Source organism: Tarenaya hassleriana, unplaced genomic scaffold (assembly GCF_000463585.1).
Source record: "Tarenaya hassleriana unplaced genomic scaffold, ASM46358v1 Cleome1, whole genome shotgun sequence".
Taxonomy (NCBI): domain Eukaryota; kingdom Viridiplantae; phylum Streptophyta; class Magnoliopsida; order Brassicales; family Cleomaceae; genus Tarenaya; species Tarenaya hassleriana.
The window spans coordinates 11038981-11055668 of record NW_010960187.1 but is presented as its reverse complement, the minus strand read 5'-3'; the positions used below and the strand labels follow the sequence as shown (position 1 = coordinate 11055668).

General features: G+C 38.4%; 3 protein-coding genes and 1 pseudogene across 11 annotated transcripts; 2 read left to right on the top strand and 2 right to left on the bottom strand.

Annotated features, from left to right (window-relative positions):
* LOC109116398 overlaps positions 1–6130 on the top strand; it is a 30559-nt pseudogene extending 24429 nt beyond the window's left edge.
* Positions 6131–6189: 59 nt separating this feature from the next.
* On the top strand, positions 6190–9362 carry LOC104823260. Of its 8 annotated transcripts, XM_010554803.1 has the most exons (7): positions 6190–6651; positions 6832–7071; positions 7177–7365; positions 7592–7746; positions 8153–8404; positions 8730–8775; positions 9144–9236. In XM_010554803.1, the coding sequence occupies exons 1-5, from the start codon at positions 6615–6617 to the stop codon at positions 8348–8350; spliced, it is 819 nt and encodes a 272-aa protein (XP_010553105.1). In that variant the 5' UTR covers positions 6190–6614; the 3' UTR covers positions 8351–8404; positions 8730–8775; positions 9144–9236. The 8 variants fall into 8 exon arrangements, with proteins under 8 accessions (XP_010553105.1, XP_010553070.1, XP_010553087.1 ...); XM_010554768.1 differs by having other exon boundaries at positions 6832–7365; positions 9144–9362; XM_010554785.1 differs by having other exon boundaries at positions 6832–7365; positions 8153–8369.
* On the bottom strand, positions 8604–10297 carry LOC104823295 (protein trichome birefringence-like 31). Its single transcript, XM_010554815.1, has 5 exons — positions 9922–10297; positions 9671–9842; positions 9399–9598; positions 9157–9306; positions 8604–9025 (listed from the first exon to the last, which is right to left on the bottom strand). The coding sequence occupies exons 1-5, from the start codon at positions 10281–10283 to the stop codon at positions 8668–8670; spliced, it is 1242 nt and encodes a 413-aa protein (XP_010553117.1). The 5' UTR covers positions 10284–10297; the 3' UTR covers positions 8604–8667.
* A 501-nt stretch (positions 10298–10798) lies between these two features.
* Positions 10799–13206, bottom strand: LOC104823305 (transcription factor GTE5, chloroplastic-like). 2 transcript variants are annotated; one of them, XM_010554827.2, is made up of 5 exons: positions 11564–13206; positions 11439–11487; positions 11229–11327; positions 11109–11150; positions 10799–10890 (listed from the first exon to the last, which is right to left on the bottom strand). In XM_010554827.2, the coding sequence occupies exons 1-5, from the start codon at positions 12776–12778 to the stop codon at positions 10856–10858; spliced, it is 1440 nt and encodes a 479-aa protein (XP_010553129.1). In that variant the 5' UTR covers positions 12779–13206; the 3' UTR covers positions 10799–10855. The 2 variants fall into 2 exon arrangements, with proteins under 2 accessions (XP_010553129.1, XP_010553138.1); XM_010554836.2 differs by having other exon boundaries at positions 11229–11324; positions 11564–13203.
* Between the last annotated feature and the right edge of the window lie 3482 nt (positions 13207–16688).

Genomic DNA, 16688 nt, shown 5'->3' with positions numbered 1-16688 from the left:
TCTCCAAAAGTGTGTATCTAGGTGTTCTCTAATGTTCTCCCCTGTTCTAGGACGTGGCTAGGGCTTTTTTATAACCCTAGGGCGGCTCCCAAGAGTTCTATTCCCATTCAGATGCTGAAAATCGCGAAACAGGGTTTTAGACTGGATCCGGACCGATTCCAGGTGGATCCGGACCGGATCCAGATTCCTGGGGTCGAATTCTGCGTCCTTGATCCGGACCGGATCCAGTTGGATCCGGCCCTGCGCTGGCAGTTTTCTGGTCTTCACGATTTCGCTCGTAACTTTCTGCTCCGGTGTCGGATTTATGCGATTTTGGTGTCTACGCGAAGCTCTTGAAGTGCTCTTTCCAATGGTACAACACGATTTGAACCTCTGTAGAGAAAGTTATTGATGTCGCAACATGAGTATCTCATCCGAACTTCTCCTTTAACGCTCCAAATGGCTCCTTTTCGAGTCCAATCATCTTCGAAACCTGTAACTCTGCAAAACTAGAGCACAACCGGGTTTTGTATCCTAACACGCCTAGAATGTCCATGAATGAATGTGATTGTCCCGTAAAACCTAGACAAACTCTTATCAAAATATAGAGAAGAATAGAAGTTATCAATCTCTGAGAAGAAGTAACCTAGAAGTTTTGAAAGGCAACATTTCTGAGATACTTTGCGCATTGGAAAAGGTATTTCCACCTTCATTTTTTGATGTGATGGAACATTTACCTATTCATTTACCAGATGAGACGATATACGGTGGTCCAGTACAGTTTAGATGGATGTATCCATTTGAACGATTTTTTTCCATTTGAAGAAGAAGGCAAAAAACAAAGCAGCAGTGGAAGGATCTATCGTCAAACAGTATTTGTTAGAGGAGATCTCCTACTTCAGTTCTTTCTATTTTGAATCTCATATTCAGACGAAGAAAAGGAGGGCTATCAACGAAGACGATAGAAGTTATCTCTACCAATATGATTCATGTTTCGGAGAAGAAGGCTAAAAACAAAGCAGCAGTGGAAGGATCTATCGTCAAACAGTATTTGTTAGAGGAGATCTCCTACTTCAGTTCTTTCTATTTTGAATCTCATATTCAGACGAAGACAAGGAGGGCTATCAACGAAGACGATAGAAGTTATCTCTACCACTATGATTCATGTTTCGGACTTATTCCCGAAAGTTTTCAGCCTACTGGACGCCTCGGAGGCAAATCTGAAGAATATTGGTTAACTGTACAAGAGTACAATCACATCGCCACATATATACTGTTGAATTGTGAAGAACTTAAGCCATACGAAAGGTACACATTTTTTAATCTTGGATGTGATTAGAAATTAATTTATTACATATTTACTAACAACATGTTTTTAAGACTTTTTGACGAGGATGTTTTGGCAACATATCCTAATCTAAGTGGGGAGGAACTTGAAGGAATGAAGGAACACCATTATGCATCTTGGCTTCGAGACTACGTAAGTATTCTAGCTATATATATATATATATGTACATGTATGTATTTGTGTATTACTCATATCGATTAATTTAATTTTTATACGTAGATTCGGTCATGCAGTGATAGATTCCGGCATGGATCAGAGATATATCACAGGGACCTGGAAGAAAAGTCATTTACTGTGATAGAATTCCGGCATGGATCAGAGATATATCACATGGACCTGGAAGAAAAGTCATTTGTTGGCCGATAATGTTCGCCCGAGGATACACGTTTCACACTTACGATCATGGAAAACATAAATCCACGTTCAATTACGGAATTTGTATAAAAAGCGGGTCATCGGAAGATCCTGATTTCTTTGGGGTTCTTCGGAAGATTTTCCAACTCCAATATCCAGGATTAGTCGGGTTGAAAACAATCATATTCAGATGTGATTGGTTTGATACAACGTCGGGACGCGGCTCACGGAAAAATCGATGGGGAGGTATTGACATAAACCCGAAACGTTCATATGCAAAGTACAACCCTTTTATACTTTCAGATCAGGCAGACCAGGTATGCTTCATTCCATATCCGAAACATTCTGCGACATCGGTGAAACGGCGACGGGAAGATCAATGGTCGGCTGTTTTGAAGATTAACCCACGAAGATTAATCGTGGATTCGTCGTCGACAACACAAGATCTCGATGAGCCAATGCAAGAGCAACTCGAAGATCTGGTTCTTCCCATCCGACTAGATGATGATTACGACGAGACACTTGCATTTCCTGACATAGACGACGAGTTATTTGTATTTTTGAGATTTTTAAATTTTTTTTAAAAAAAAATGTTAAATTCCAACGGGCATCCGTTGGAATCGAAGAGCAACAATCCAATCGACACCAGAATCACAACGAATATCCGTTGGAAATTTCCAACGGATGCCCGTTGTAACGGTTGAAACATTGAATCCGTATTGATAAATTCCAACGTATGCCCGTTAGAATCTCTATTTCCAACGGGCATCCGTTGGAAATTCTGAAGCATTAAATCCGTTCGACGCATCTGGCGTCCATCGCGTCATTCCAGAATTTTTCCAACGGATGCCCGTTGGAAATAGAGATTCTAACGGACATGAGTTGGAATTTATCAGACAACATTAAATGCGCCCAGAGATTTCCAACGGATACCCGTTGGAAATCCGTTGGAATTTTCGATTATATAAGGGCGAGCGCCCCATTCTTCGTCATCACCCATTTGTCAAATGAAGAAAAAAAACGGAGCAAAAAAAAAAATAACTCGACCAAAAAAAAACGCAAAATGGTAATATGTTTTCAATTCGTTAATATTTATTTATGTTCTATTTTGTATTAATAACTAACTATTATTTTTTTCCAGTTTCGTAGGCGATATTCTGGTTCCGGAGGATTGTTGGCGGGTTCTTCTGGAGTACCGCCACCGCCGCCACCACCACCTTCTCGTCTTCCGGAACCGGTGGTCGCACCCCCACTTTTCCCAGAGATTGATATAACTCTGGAGGAGGTAGAGGAAATTTTAAATTCCTTCGACACTCGCGAGGTCCCGCTAATCGATCCCGAACTTGACGGGGCGTTATGGTAATTTTTAAATTAAATTATTTCAATACTTATTTTAAATTATATTATTAGTTAATATTAATAAATTGTTATTATTAGGTTCGAGGTTAACGATAAAGATTTGAGGAAAAATTTTACAGCAATAATAACGTCCAATTTTCCTTAACTCTACTACTGTTGGACGGTGGTACCGGACTACATCAAATGTTCTTGGTGGCATTCGTTCATCGTAAGTTATATTTTTAAAATTTTATTTAAATAAAAAAATTAGTCACTAACTCTAATTTTTTTTAAAGCAATCTTTTCGGTGGAAAAAAAAGTACATCGATAAAGTTTACAAAGAGTTCAACCAGCTGGATATGCAGCGGTTGAAACAAATGATGAACAATGCCAAACGCCATCATCAGCTGCATGGACTGCCACCGGAGTGGGCAACAAATGACTTGTACAAGTAGCTTCTTACGCATTGGAATTCAGACCATTTCAAGAACAAAAGTTCCAAGGCGAAACAAAGTCGTCTGGCCCAAAAAATCGAGGGTGATGAGCCTCATCGTCATACCTCCGGTGCTAAATCATTCAAGAAGAGGCAAAAAAAGATGGTATTTATTTAAACTTTAATTTTTAATTTATTTTTTAATTGTAGATTTTTTATTCTGTTAATAATATATATATATAGGAGAAAGAAATGGGGAGAACGCCATCAATTGTAGAGTTGGTCGCTCGGACACACAAAAAGTCCGATGGGACATATGTCGATCCCCGTGCAGAACGAGTTGTAAGCACGGTAGCTCAAAGACTTATCCAACTCTCGCAAAATGTTGGCGATTCAGCGGGTTCTTCATCCGGTCTCTCTGCATCGGACCAAGATCGTTGCTATGTGGAGGTAAAAGTTATAATAATTCATTTTTAAATATTATATTTTAATACTTTATTTCAATTTTAAATATTTTCTTCATTTTTCAGTCGGTCTCTCCAAATAAAGGTCGCATCTATGGATTAGGAGGATTGCAGCGAGATTTGTTCGATGATTTCGGTGCAGCAATTTCTCTTGGCATGCAGAGCGATCTCGAACAACAACGGTGGATCGAAACACTCGAGCAACAGCTTGCGGCGACGAGGCAACAACGAACAAATCGTTGAGCTTTTGCGGGGTGATCGGCCACTCCACAATACGCCGTTTATTATATATATATTTATTAATATATAATATATATAAATATAAATAAAAAATAAAATAAATATTTAAAAATAAAATAAATATTTTATTTTTAAATATTTATTTTATTTTTTTATTTATTTTTTTGTGTTTTCCAACGGGTTTTCCAACGATTATCCGTTGGAATGAATTTCCAATTCCAACGGACTGCCGTTGTAAATACCGTTGTAACATTTCGACGGCGTTTCCAACGGATATTCCAACGGATTTTCGTGGCAAATACCATTGTAAATCCGTTGGAATATTTCTAACGGATATTTTAACGGTCCCGTCGGAAAGTAGCCACGAATATCCGTTGGAATATCCGTTGATATATTCCGACGAACAAATCCGTTGGAATTCCGTTGAAAATATACCACGGAAAAACCGTTGGAAATCCGTTGAAATATTCCAACGGATGACGACGTTGGAATTCCGTTTGGAATTTGCCACAGAATTCCAACGGATATATCCGTTGGAAATCCGTTGGAAAAGTCGAATTCCAACGGATTTTCGGCCATTTCCAACGGATTTGTCGGTTGGAATTTGGGGTTTTTTTGTAGTGTTCTTTCGAAAGTGTATCTCTCCCAAAGAAACCCTTCACAGAATTCCAGATTATTGACCATGTCAACTGCGTCATTGGGAATCACATCATTGTTTTTTATTTCATGGTCTAATACTCTACCTAACATACGATTATTGTTAATCTTCTCCTATCCTCCACATATGTGGTTGGAGTATCATACAACTTCTTAAATGCTCCTGATATTGTCACCTTTGAAGGTCCGAACATTTTCATCCAAAACTGAGTTCCCTTGCATTTAGCTCAATCTTGTGGATACTTTTCACATTTTAGGACGGAGATAATCGCATGCTCGGTGATCGAATATCTAATGGGCACACCATTCAGAACAAACCATAAATGTTTCACATATCCTTCTGACTTTAGTGCGCGATGTAAGAGACCTGATGGCAGAACCATCTTCAATGTATCTTTACATTCAAGACAAAAAATGGCAAAACTGTGATTCTTTTTTGAAATATGTAAATTCTTCATCCGTCAAGACCTTTTTAAAAGATCAAATGGTCTGATATGGATAGCATTTCGTTGTGATCTTGGGAGCCATATGAATGTCCTTAAAATCATATACAAAAGGTACCTGCAAAAATAAATTTAACACTCATTATCAGACATGTCAAACTTGTCAAACTCGTTACAGTGCGACTTGTATGACGAGTTTGATCACTTAGGTTCATTTCTAGTTTGACTAGTTTGACAGTGCACCCACTTCACTAGTATAAGTACTTTATGGGTGCGATCGGTTTGACTCATATCTAGCATGACCACTAATCTATGTTTTCTACAGTTTGAAGAGTGCATCCGACTGTTGTCAATATCACCGTGACTTGATTCCTATACTTCTTTGTGAAAAATACTGTTTTTCACCTATCCAATAATCCTGTTTCTGATATTTCGGTGATAATATTGTCACTGAAACCTAACTTTTTAATGTTTATTTTAAATCATATTTTTTAACGAAACTTTAATAGAGAATCCTAAACTGAATCCTAATCTGTACCCGAAACCTTAACAATTTTGATTTTCGGTGAGTTCAAAAACCATATCTGGAGGTCTTCACAAATACGAGCCGAAGAGTGGGTCGAAGATGATAAAGACGAAGCCATTCTTCGTTCACTTCACTTGCAAAGACGAGATCGCATAGAAAAATCACCAAAATTAAAGAAAAATGAAGAAGAAACGATACTATGAAGAGAAATAAAATTCTGTCGAACGTAAACTGATTTGTTTTTCAAATTTATTTATTTTTGTAACTTCCCAGTTCATGTGTATTTTTTAAAAAGTTAATGATTTCTTTTAATACTTTTTCATTTGTTTTTTAAATTAAAGATTATGATTTATAACTGAAATCCACATTTACATGTAATATTCCCTCCCCTGGCTCGTCATACGTTACGTCGCTACTCATTAGCCAGTGTCCTTCTCTGGTACCCCTTCTGGCTAATTTGGGTTTTAGGGTTTTTTTCCCTCTCCTCCCCGTTTTCTCCAAAAACTCTCCTCCTGTTCATGCAAATCTGTATTTTTTTCGATGTGCGTACGAGTTTCCTGTCGTTTTTGTGCATTTGAATAAGAACCTTCTGGATTTTTGAATTCATTCCCCTTTTCTTGACCTAAACAGTACATCTTCCAAGTTTCTCCACGCTGATGAGGATACAGTGTTTCAGTCCTATTCGATGATACAGAACATTTTGTTTCCTTTTTATTGTTTTGAAATGCTTGAGAGCTGAATCATAATTGAAGATTATCCCATTCAATCAAAGATTCAAAGATAAACCAAGAAAAGTATGATTGCCTTTGTGTGAATAGCATGGCTTGGTAATATGTGCCGCAAATTGGAAACAGTACTTGCGGGATCAGGTACTTCTCTTCTGGTTTCTGGGTTCGCTTCTGATTTTAGTTTCTCTCTCTGTTCCTTCGTAATCCCTTTTTATTACATCAACTGGATGCTGTTCTTGTGCAGAACTGTATCAGAGCAGACAGTCAGGGCACGGTTTCTCCGAATGAACCAAATAACGCTCACGGGTTGATTTTTGTTAGGGATGAACCCAAGGGAGTTATGGAGAAAATTTTCTTCTAGTGCTGTTCATACGCAGCGTTGCCATGATGATCTTGCGTCACCAAGTTGCAAACATCCTTCTGATGAAAAGTTTGAGGCTTCGGGAAGTGCCCATTCGGAAGAACGAGTTGATGGGAACGGTTCGAATGAGAAGTTATCAGGCTCTGTGTTGACTGATGAAGAAACAAGATCGAGAGTTTCATTTCATGAGGAGTACAGCGGTAATAACACTAACAGAGAGACAGTCACAACTTCTCTTTGCCCTGCAGGGCCAATGTGTTTACAAGACGTTAATAAAAGAGTCTCTGATGATAATAGTTCTACAGAAGCTCAATTTACATGCAGCGCTTTGGACGGCTTTAGGGCAGAAGCACCATGTAATGATTGCGGTATTGTGTGTTCATCTGGGCACTCTTCAGTTGATTCAAATTTTGTCCAAGTTGGCGCTGAGATTCCGGCTGTACTTGTTGAAGATGATGTGGCGAAGATGAGACCCGCTGGCAGCGGTTCGATTGGTCGGTATCTAGCTCACTCTCTTTTCTTACATTCTACTCTGCTCGTGGGGCCATGGTATTTATCTTGCTTGTTAGAAAAATTGGTGTTTTCAGTTCATGAGGGACCTGTCATGTCTGTTTTGGTTGATTATTTTGAAAACCAAGGTTGCTGTTAGGTAGCTTTGAGGGTGATCAACCTATGTACATTTTTGTGTTAGTTTCAACATGTGCAAAATTGTACGTGTAGGTAATCAGGATGATACATGTGATGATCAACATGATGATGCCCCATTGGAAACAATAGAATTGTATGCCATGGCAAATCAAGAAGACCGTTCAGACATCCATGACAGTATGCTTTATGCAGTGTGTCATAGGACCAGAAAACTCAGATCATTCAAGGTTCCATCTCTCTCTCTCTCTCTCTGGGATGTTATTTGTGTCTGCCCAAAAATCTTCTCCCCCCCTAGTGGCTAGTTTCTGGGCTATGTACTGTAGTATATTGTGTTAATCCCTTGGCAAAAAAATCGTTCCATGACCCAAAATCACGAGATTCAACTTTCTTCTGCCGGCCCGCCCCTTTCAGTTAGAAAACAACGCCATCGTATGATTCTTGTTAGTGAAAGTAAGTGAGGTAACAGATCTTTCTGAGAAATATTAGACTTCAAATCTTCCTTCAGCTTTCTTGGATCGAAGCGCAGTCTTGGGCTCGGCAGCTATTGGTTCTTTCAAGAATTAACATATTTCTTCACAGCTAACGTACACATTATCACCAAAGTTCTAATCCTGTCTTTTTTATGTTCAACAGAAGAAAATCACCGATGCTTTAGCTTCCAAAAGACTGAGAGAGAAAGAGTATGAACAGCTCGCGATTTGGTTTGGAGATGCAACCATGACATCTGATCTAGACACTGCAGAAGAAACTCTCTCTTCTAAAACCACTTCAGCCATCGACACCAAAAGGCCACTTGAACCAGAAGACGATTCAGAGTGGGAGCTGTTGTAGATTGGCTACACATCACTCCGTAAGGGGCAAATACCGGTTTGTGTGTTACTATTGGTGAGATAGCTTTTGATTGTATAACATAAAGGACCGTATCTACCCTCTCAAAAACATGGTTTTTGTTTATGGAAAATCGAAGAACTTCTTTTTTAGAAAATCTCTATGCCCTTTTTTGTTTTTGCTTGATCAAATTTCTCAGAAACATGCCTAAGACTATACATGTTAAACTTCCATGTTCTTGGGCTTGGAAAATTCCTTATAGAGATGTGCTTCCTGACTCCGAGGCTTGCTTCATTTGATTCATTTTCTTCAACAAAAAATCAGAATAAATTCCGATGACTGTGAAGCAAATAAGCATACAAGATCTCATTCCATGTATCAGGAACACCAGGCAAACACCAGTGGATGCAATCTGCAAAGTTTTTCGGGTCAGCCCTCTGCTCCTTCGTCAATAGCTTCCCTTTCCGCTCTCCATAAACTGTTGTGTGACCGTCTTTCCTGTATTCTGACAATTGGGTGATGTTCAACAATGTTACATTCACTCTAACTTTCTGCATAACATCTCCAAGTATCTCCATGATTTCAAGGTTTGATCCTGTGCCCCAGTATGATGGGTTGTTTATAGGATATAACTCATTGAAACAGTTCCCATCACTCCCCGGCTTCCATTCCCAGCTCCTGCCGAAATGAAACAACGATTTATTATCTTTTTTGTATGGATAAGTCTGGTAATGAAATCATATAATCAGTGTAATATCAAATACTTTCTCAAACGTTGGTGTTACTTGTGTTGCAGGTGATGAACTTACCACAGGTGGGTCGGAGACATGCTCATGAAGAAAACTCTTTGCTTCATGGGATCAATCGTTGTTTCTAACCATTTGGCCCATGTCTCCAACGCTATTCGGTAAGCATTGGTCACATTGTATTCTCGAACTTCATCTGTTTTAGGTCTGTATCTGCAAGCATTTCCCGACAAGAAAGATATCAGTTTACTTTTTCTTCTGGATGAAAACGAGAAGTGGTATGGGTTTTTATTCCATCAGCTTACGTTGCATTGATCTGAGGCTTATACATCCACCATACATAGCTCTCGAATACTAGAATATCGGCTTCTTCCCAGCTCTTTCCATGTTTGTCAATGGCATCGAGGTTAACTAGTCTTTTGTGCACTGTATGTTTTGTTGCATGGTCTGAAATCGATTCCACAATGAAAGGTGCCCAGTAATACTCGATCGTTGCATCATATTCCTAACCAAACACATAACCCCGAATTTAACATTTCTTGTCTGAAATCTTAGGTTAGGAAGATGAATTATGTACCTCGGCTTTGAAGATCTTCATCGGTGGAATCCTGTGGAAGGATTTCTTCCCCTCGGGAATAACTGACTGCACCATACAAACCATTGATTCGAAAGTTCCTCGCTGCACGGAGTCTCCTATGAACATCAGTCTTTTCCCTCTCAACACATCCAACAGTTTCAGAGCATCAAACCTGAATCGATAATAGACAAAACCCTACTTGAGCATTTTTTGTCCCGGGGACGTAGGTTTCTGCCATGTTTTCGTGTTACCTGGGCAAGTCACAAGAGCTCGGTTTCCATCTCCAGTTCTGGTAATAAGAATCAGGCCTCCCGTTCCGTTGGCAAGTTGTTTGCTTGACCAAGTAAGGACAGCTCTTCTCTGTGTAAAGAGGGTAAGACACATTATCCCAAACCCATTGTCCTTCAAAGACATTGCAGCTCTGTTCAAGACTGTCCTCATCAGATACAAACACTGCTTCTCTGTTCTTATGGCGATATGTCTTGAAAATTTCGCTGTTTTCGCTCTTTAGGCCATCTAGGATCCATCTTGCAGATCCTAGGATCAGAATACTTACAAGCACGACCGGGAAGAGGGACTGAACCCGATGATCAAAAGAAATCTGCACCGACATTTTCAAATCGGGTCTCCGATGAATGAACTTCTCGATCAGTTGTTTTGCGTTTTCTGGGTTTTGTTCTTTACAGGTGGATGATCCAATCGCTTTAGATGCAAGCAAGCATTAGTAAAGTGACTTGTTTCATGTAACCACCAGTTGGTGGTCTTTGAAATTAGGTAATGCGTCAAAACCGATTGTTTTTCTGACAGCTTTGTTATTGTTTGTAATAAAACTCTCGTTTCTTCTCTTGATTCTTGTTTGCTTGCCGGGTTTTTTTTTCCTTAACCCTGGACCGTTTCTCTTGATTCTTGTTGGTGTTTCCTTAGATAGGAACATTCCCACTTGGAAAATTTCTCAAGAACGATCCAAAGATAGGAACTTTTTTTTATGTAGAGGGTCTGGGACCCGAGTTTTTCAGGGCATCCGATCCCAACCTCGCCTTTTCCTTGGATTTATCTGATCTCGGGTTCTCAGCCCACTGATCTCGTCTCACCCCCTGCTTTCGGCTCGGATTATCTGCCGATAAAAATAATCACAGACAGAAACTCGTACCCGAACTTCGAGGTCAGATTCTCGCCGTCCACTGACTAGTATTGGGCTCGTTGATAGATCAGTGCCCGACCTGCAGGTCGGTCGGGAACTCGAAATCTCGGGTTAACAAGCGCAAGAACAAGGATGTTCATCCGATGACAGTTACCTAAATTGTTTATTTTTTTATATTTCTGTACAGCTAAAAGACCTAACACCAACAATCTCGATGGAGCAAGCAAGCAAATCTAACTGTGCCTACTGTATTGATAGAGAGTTTCACAATGAAAAATCAACATCTCGGCTAATTACCTATATCAGTTCCATGTCCGGAGGAGCTGTCACTGTCGGAATCTGCAGAAGCAAAAGGAATACATGGGTATGTATGTTAACTGTTCATCTGTACTGTCTGAACTAAATTCGGATACATACCACTGGAACAAGAGCCTGAGTCGCTCCTAGAACTGTTCGAACTACTCGATCCACTGATATTGTTTTCAGATCTAGTAGTTGGTGCTGCTTCTCTGCCTGCTTTAAATGTTGAAACATTTGAAAATGGTTTCTTTTGCAGCATCATAAGCTTAGACAAGTAATAATCTAAATGGAAACTGATACGATATGACTTTTCAAACTAATTCTCACCTGATTCAGTAACTCTTGATGTCATCCCGGTGACTGTTTCTAGGGTGCCCTGTGAAATAAGAAAGGAGAAAGATGATATTAACCACTGAAAAGATGTGAACAGCCAACATTTATGCCGCTCTCACCTGTTCTAGGTTAATATTGTGAAAAGATTCGGCGTCTCTTTCTGAACCAAATCCACGATCCTCCATTTTCTTGCCCAAGCTCTCCTTATACTCAGTCACGAATCTATGAAGCTCCCAAAGTGTTTCGAGATCAACACTGTCGATATCGAGCTCAATCTCATCATCTTGCTGAGAGAGTTGAGGATTCCTCTTCTTTATAATCTGAACAACAGTCTCCAGTTTGTCGAAAGGTAAGTCCTGAAGGCCTTCACTCAGTCTCCTTTTCTCTTCAAATGTCAGGTCCCTCTTCTTACCAGGAGCTTCGTCTTCTCCTCGCTTCTCGGAGACCATAGTCACTGTTTCGGGTTCCACTGGCGATCTCTCCAAAGTCCTATTCTCGACAACCCGAGGAGGAGACGGGGAAGGAGTCTGATGAGGTAATGGATCCATAATAGGGGCAGAGAACTCGACATCAGTAGCAGGTTTATGCCTCCTATTATTTAGACTATCATACTGCAATTCAATGGACGCCCACTTCTCTTCAAACATTTTCGACAAATGCTCGGCCATGTGATGCACCTCATGCCCTTTCGGGTTATACAACACCGCATTGTTAAAAGTAAGTCTGACATCCTCAGCCAACTCCAATGGCGACTTGTACCAGTTTTTGCTCAACCTATTCTTCACAGTACCCAAATCCATAGGCTTTTTAACAATGGTGTGATAATCATGCAATCCAAGCCCTTCCACATCTACTGGTGCGTTGAAAACCCACCCAAACTTATGCTTCATCAATTTCGTAAGCAAATTGTTGCAGTTCTTGAAAATCTGAACCGTACCTCTGTCCGTACCAAACCCACCCTTCTTACCTTCGCTACCTGTCTTCATCTTCTTCTCGCTTTCCATTGCATCAGCTCTGGGCAAGTCCCCGAAACCTCCAGCGACATTACCACAAGGCTCGAACCGCTTGATCAAGCTCCGAACTTCATCTAGCTCAGCCTTCAATCTTCTCTTCAAGTTCCTAACCTCGAGGCCAGAAATCGAATTCAAACTTATCTTCAACATGTGATGATCATCCTCCAACGCAATCGAATTCGTCGGAGAAACAGGTGCAACCGGCCGTTGCTGTCTCGCCGCCGTCGTGGGCTTCGACCGGTTCTGGTTCTTGTTTCCGCTGGCGCTCCATTTATGCTTCGCCTTTGAAGCTCCGACACCCGGTAATGGACCAGAAGCCATTCCGACAAGTTATGCGGGGACACGAATCTAGGGTCCTTTGGAAGCTGCAACGTGATTCAAGGCTTAGGAAGCCGAAGGTGAGTGGATGAAACGGAGAGGGATTAGGGTTCTTGGTTGATCGAGAACTGCAGAGAAACCCTAGAAGCAATGGTGAGCCGCAGTGACGCGAGATCAGGCGTAGGCACACGCGCTTTAGCTCACGCGCTTGAGAACGTCCCCGAGAATTAGGAAGACAGCACAAGTTTAACGCAATGATTAAAACCAAACCGGTCCGAACCAGACATTGTAGGGTGGATTCATTCAACAAAAAATTGTGTATGAAGGAGGAGAGATTTTGACTACAGATCATTGAGTTTCTCATTTGGTTTCAGGTTTTAATTTCTTTAATTGTCCACGCATTTGTAATCACCGATTATAGTCTAAACCCTGCAATCAAAGAAGCACACGCTAAATCGGATAAATCTTTTGAGATATAATGATTATGAGTTTGTACACAAATGAGTTTTTGAACCTCTTATTATTTACTATATATAAACAGTAAATTAACGAGATTAGCGTGTGCTCCTTATATATATATATATATTAGAGTTTGATACGAGATTCATGTTACATGAACCATTAAGCAATTCAAAAAGGAAATGGAAGAATAAAGAACGAATAGAAAAGAGAATTTAGGTAAGAGATACTTTTTTTTGGTGAAATAGGTAAGAGATAATTTTTATATATATAATAGTAAATGTACATCTTCTTTAAAACTCGTCCGAAAATTAGAGAATCCTATAAATACACTTGCAATATTGTACTATTCATAAATAATGAAATATTATTACTCACAATAATAATCGTTACAATCAGAAAGGCTTTTCACAAGATTTGTCTGTGATGGAATTGTAGGCTGAAGGTGAGGGAGATCGCTGGACCCTAGTTAACTTCATGACCTTTGCATACACACAGTAAGAACAGATTCTTAGAGACTTGTAAAAATTCGATTCTTAGAGACTTGTAAAAATTATAACCGGTAGCTTTAACGAATGTATGTTCTTCCTAAGTCGTGTTATCAGTCTCTTCTTCATGCGAATTGTGTCTTCCAGCTGTGAAATGAGAAGAAAAGGAGGGTTTGAGTTAAACAGAAATTAGATAGAAAAGGCATTAGAGTATTTTACTATAGACCTATCCTCGTTGCTTGATTGAAGAGACGATTCAAGCGCCTTTATTTTGGCATCCTTCTCCTGACACTCCTCTTTGATAGAAGAAAGAATGTCTTCCTCTTTCACATTATTGAATTGTACCAAAACACAAAATAACTCATCTTATTCAAGAGCGGGATTACGGGAAACATTTTCATGTTCTGTGAATCTGTGACCGTCGTATGTTGTTTTTGTTGGATTTTTGTGCGAATTCGGGACGCGAACCGTGGAAATATGAACGCTGGATTTGAGCAGTGTCTCTGCCACACATCCTTTTAGGTTTTTTATATTGGTGCAATTAATTGAGGTTGTCAAATTAGCGCCAATGTCCCGAGCACACTCAACAACATTTGGTTGATTATCTTAAATTCTCAACCATGGTCCAATATTTCAAATACTAGGCAAGACATGCACGATGCGCGGGTTGTTTATTTTTGTATATATTGATTATTTGTTTAGAAAATTTGATGATATAAATTGAAAGTATATATATATATATATATATTTTGTTAGAAAGATATTGGTTTTTTAAATTATATTGATTGACACTTAAAACTTATTTGTAAATCGAGAATAATTTTCAAAATTGACGATATCATTTGTAAATTTGATTATTGTACGACGATATCATAAATATAATTAGTAGATAAATAATAATGTTTTAATATTTTAATTGTTTTAACTACATTATAATTTTTTTATCATAAATTTGATCATTGTTGTTTTTTGTACATTTTAATTGTTCTTCGCCATTATATTTTTATTTATCTATTATTATGTTACAAATGAATAAATATCATCTAAAATAGCATTAATATTTATTACAAATAAGTGTATTTTTTTAAAATTTCTTATTATTTCATTTTCTATTACTAATTTCTTAAAAATTTCTTATTTAATTTTATAATAGTTTCTGATAACAAAATTATAAATTAATCTCTTTCTACATATCTATTTAATATACATTTCATTATTACACATGGTTTAATATGAATTGAATACAAATAAAAATTATTTTAAATATGATTAAAAATAAATTTTAAAATAAAAATAAATAATAAATAAACAAATGCAAAAATAAAAAAAATTAATAAAGAAATCTATATATACATATATATAATCTAGTTTTAAAAAAAAGATATTTACATATTTTTCATATAATTTATTGTTTAGTTTGAATTAAAAAACAAAAATATAAATATAATACGTATTAATACACTCATAAAAATAAAAAATAAAAAATATACACACATATATAGATATATATGGAGAGCCAGCCTGTTCGCAGAGGTCTAGATGATCTAGTGTCTGCATTATCATCATCATTATTATATCATTTACAGTATCAATCTCGAATTACAAATGTTAAAGCATTAAGTGAAAAAGTGTGAATTACATTCTTAACAAAAAGAAAAGTGTGAATTACACACACCTGAGAAATAGAAATAGGGAGTTCAAGATAGAATTTTGGACTGTCATAGTGTTGAAGAACGGGCCGGAATGCATCCTCATGCTTTGCAAACCTTCCTGACTCGGTAACTGCGGACACAAGCAATTCTCTTGCATACTGCAGTTTTAAGTTTTCACCTGGTCGGAAATCATGATTCCCCTTTGCATTTTTTGTCTTCCCAAATAGTCGGACCGATGCTTGTACCACCAAAGTTTGTTGCCTGATCCAAAAATCATGTCTCAGACACCAAAAAATATTGTGCAACTGGTGAGTGGTATAATTGTATAGAAAGTGAGGTAGTATTTTTTTATGTTTTTTTTTTCGATTTTTCCATTTTTATCATAATATTTTATATTTATATAGAAAAAATAATTCAAAAATCATCCACTTTAAAAAAAAACTTCCGTATAAATATACGAATTTTGAAACTTGTACAAAAATACAAAAAAATTCCAAATCTTTACATAAACGTCATCTTCTCTAACACCATTAATTATTAAACGGATTTAATAATATATCATTGTTTTTATTATAAATACTATAGCATCATTGTGATGATAAATTTTATAAACAAAATATAAATATAACAATCTATATGTTCACAAAAAATAAAAATGGAGGAGGTTGATCGATGTTCTCACCCGAACATTCCTCGTTATACACTGTCGGCTTCTCCTCCCCTTCGATGAGCCTAGTCGGATTCCCATCCGCCTGTTGTCCTCGGCAGCACGTCGATCAGCACCACTGACCCTGCGTCGATCTTTGCACCTGCCCCGAACTTCACGTTCCCGAGGATGGTTGTTGCGGCTCCGATCAGGACTCCATCGCCGATATTTGGGTACCGATCACCGCCCACCTTGTCGGCTCCGCCGAGAGTCACGTAGTGGAGGATGGAGACCTTGTTTCCACCACCGTCGTCTCTTTCACAACTCCAGTGGCATGGGCGAGGAGTATCCCCATCCCGATCTTCGCCACCGTGTGGATATCGATGGCGAACATGTAAGTTTAATAAATTCTTTAAACTCATCTTAAATCATGATCTTCTATGTAAACATTTTAATACATCAGATCATGTATGCGGAAATAAATTCTGAATCGAACACATACCTCCAGCCATTGAAAATGGTTGAGTTGAAATCTGAATATTTGGTGCTTCTAAACCTTTAGCAATACAATACTGATGGTGTATATCTATCTGTTTTTCTTGGCTTAGGGACCAAATACGTTACCCCTATTTATTGTTTTTTCTCCATCAGAAAAAACTGCTATTGGG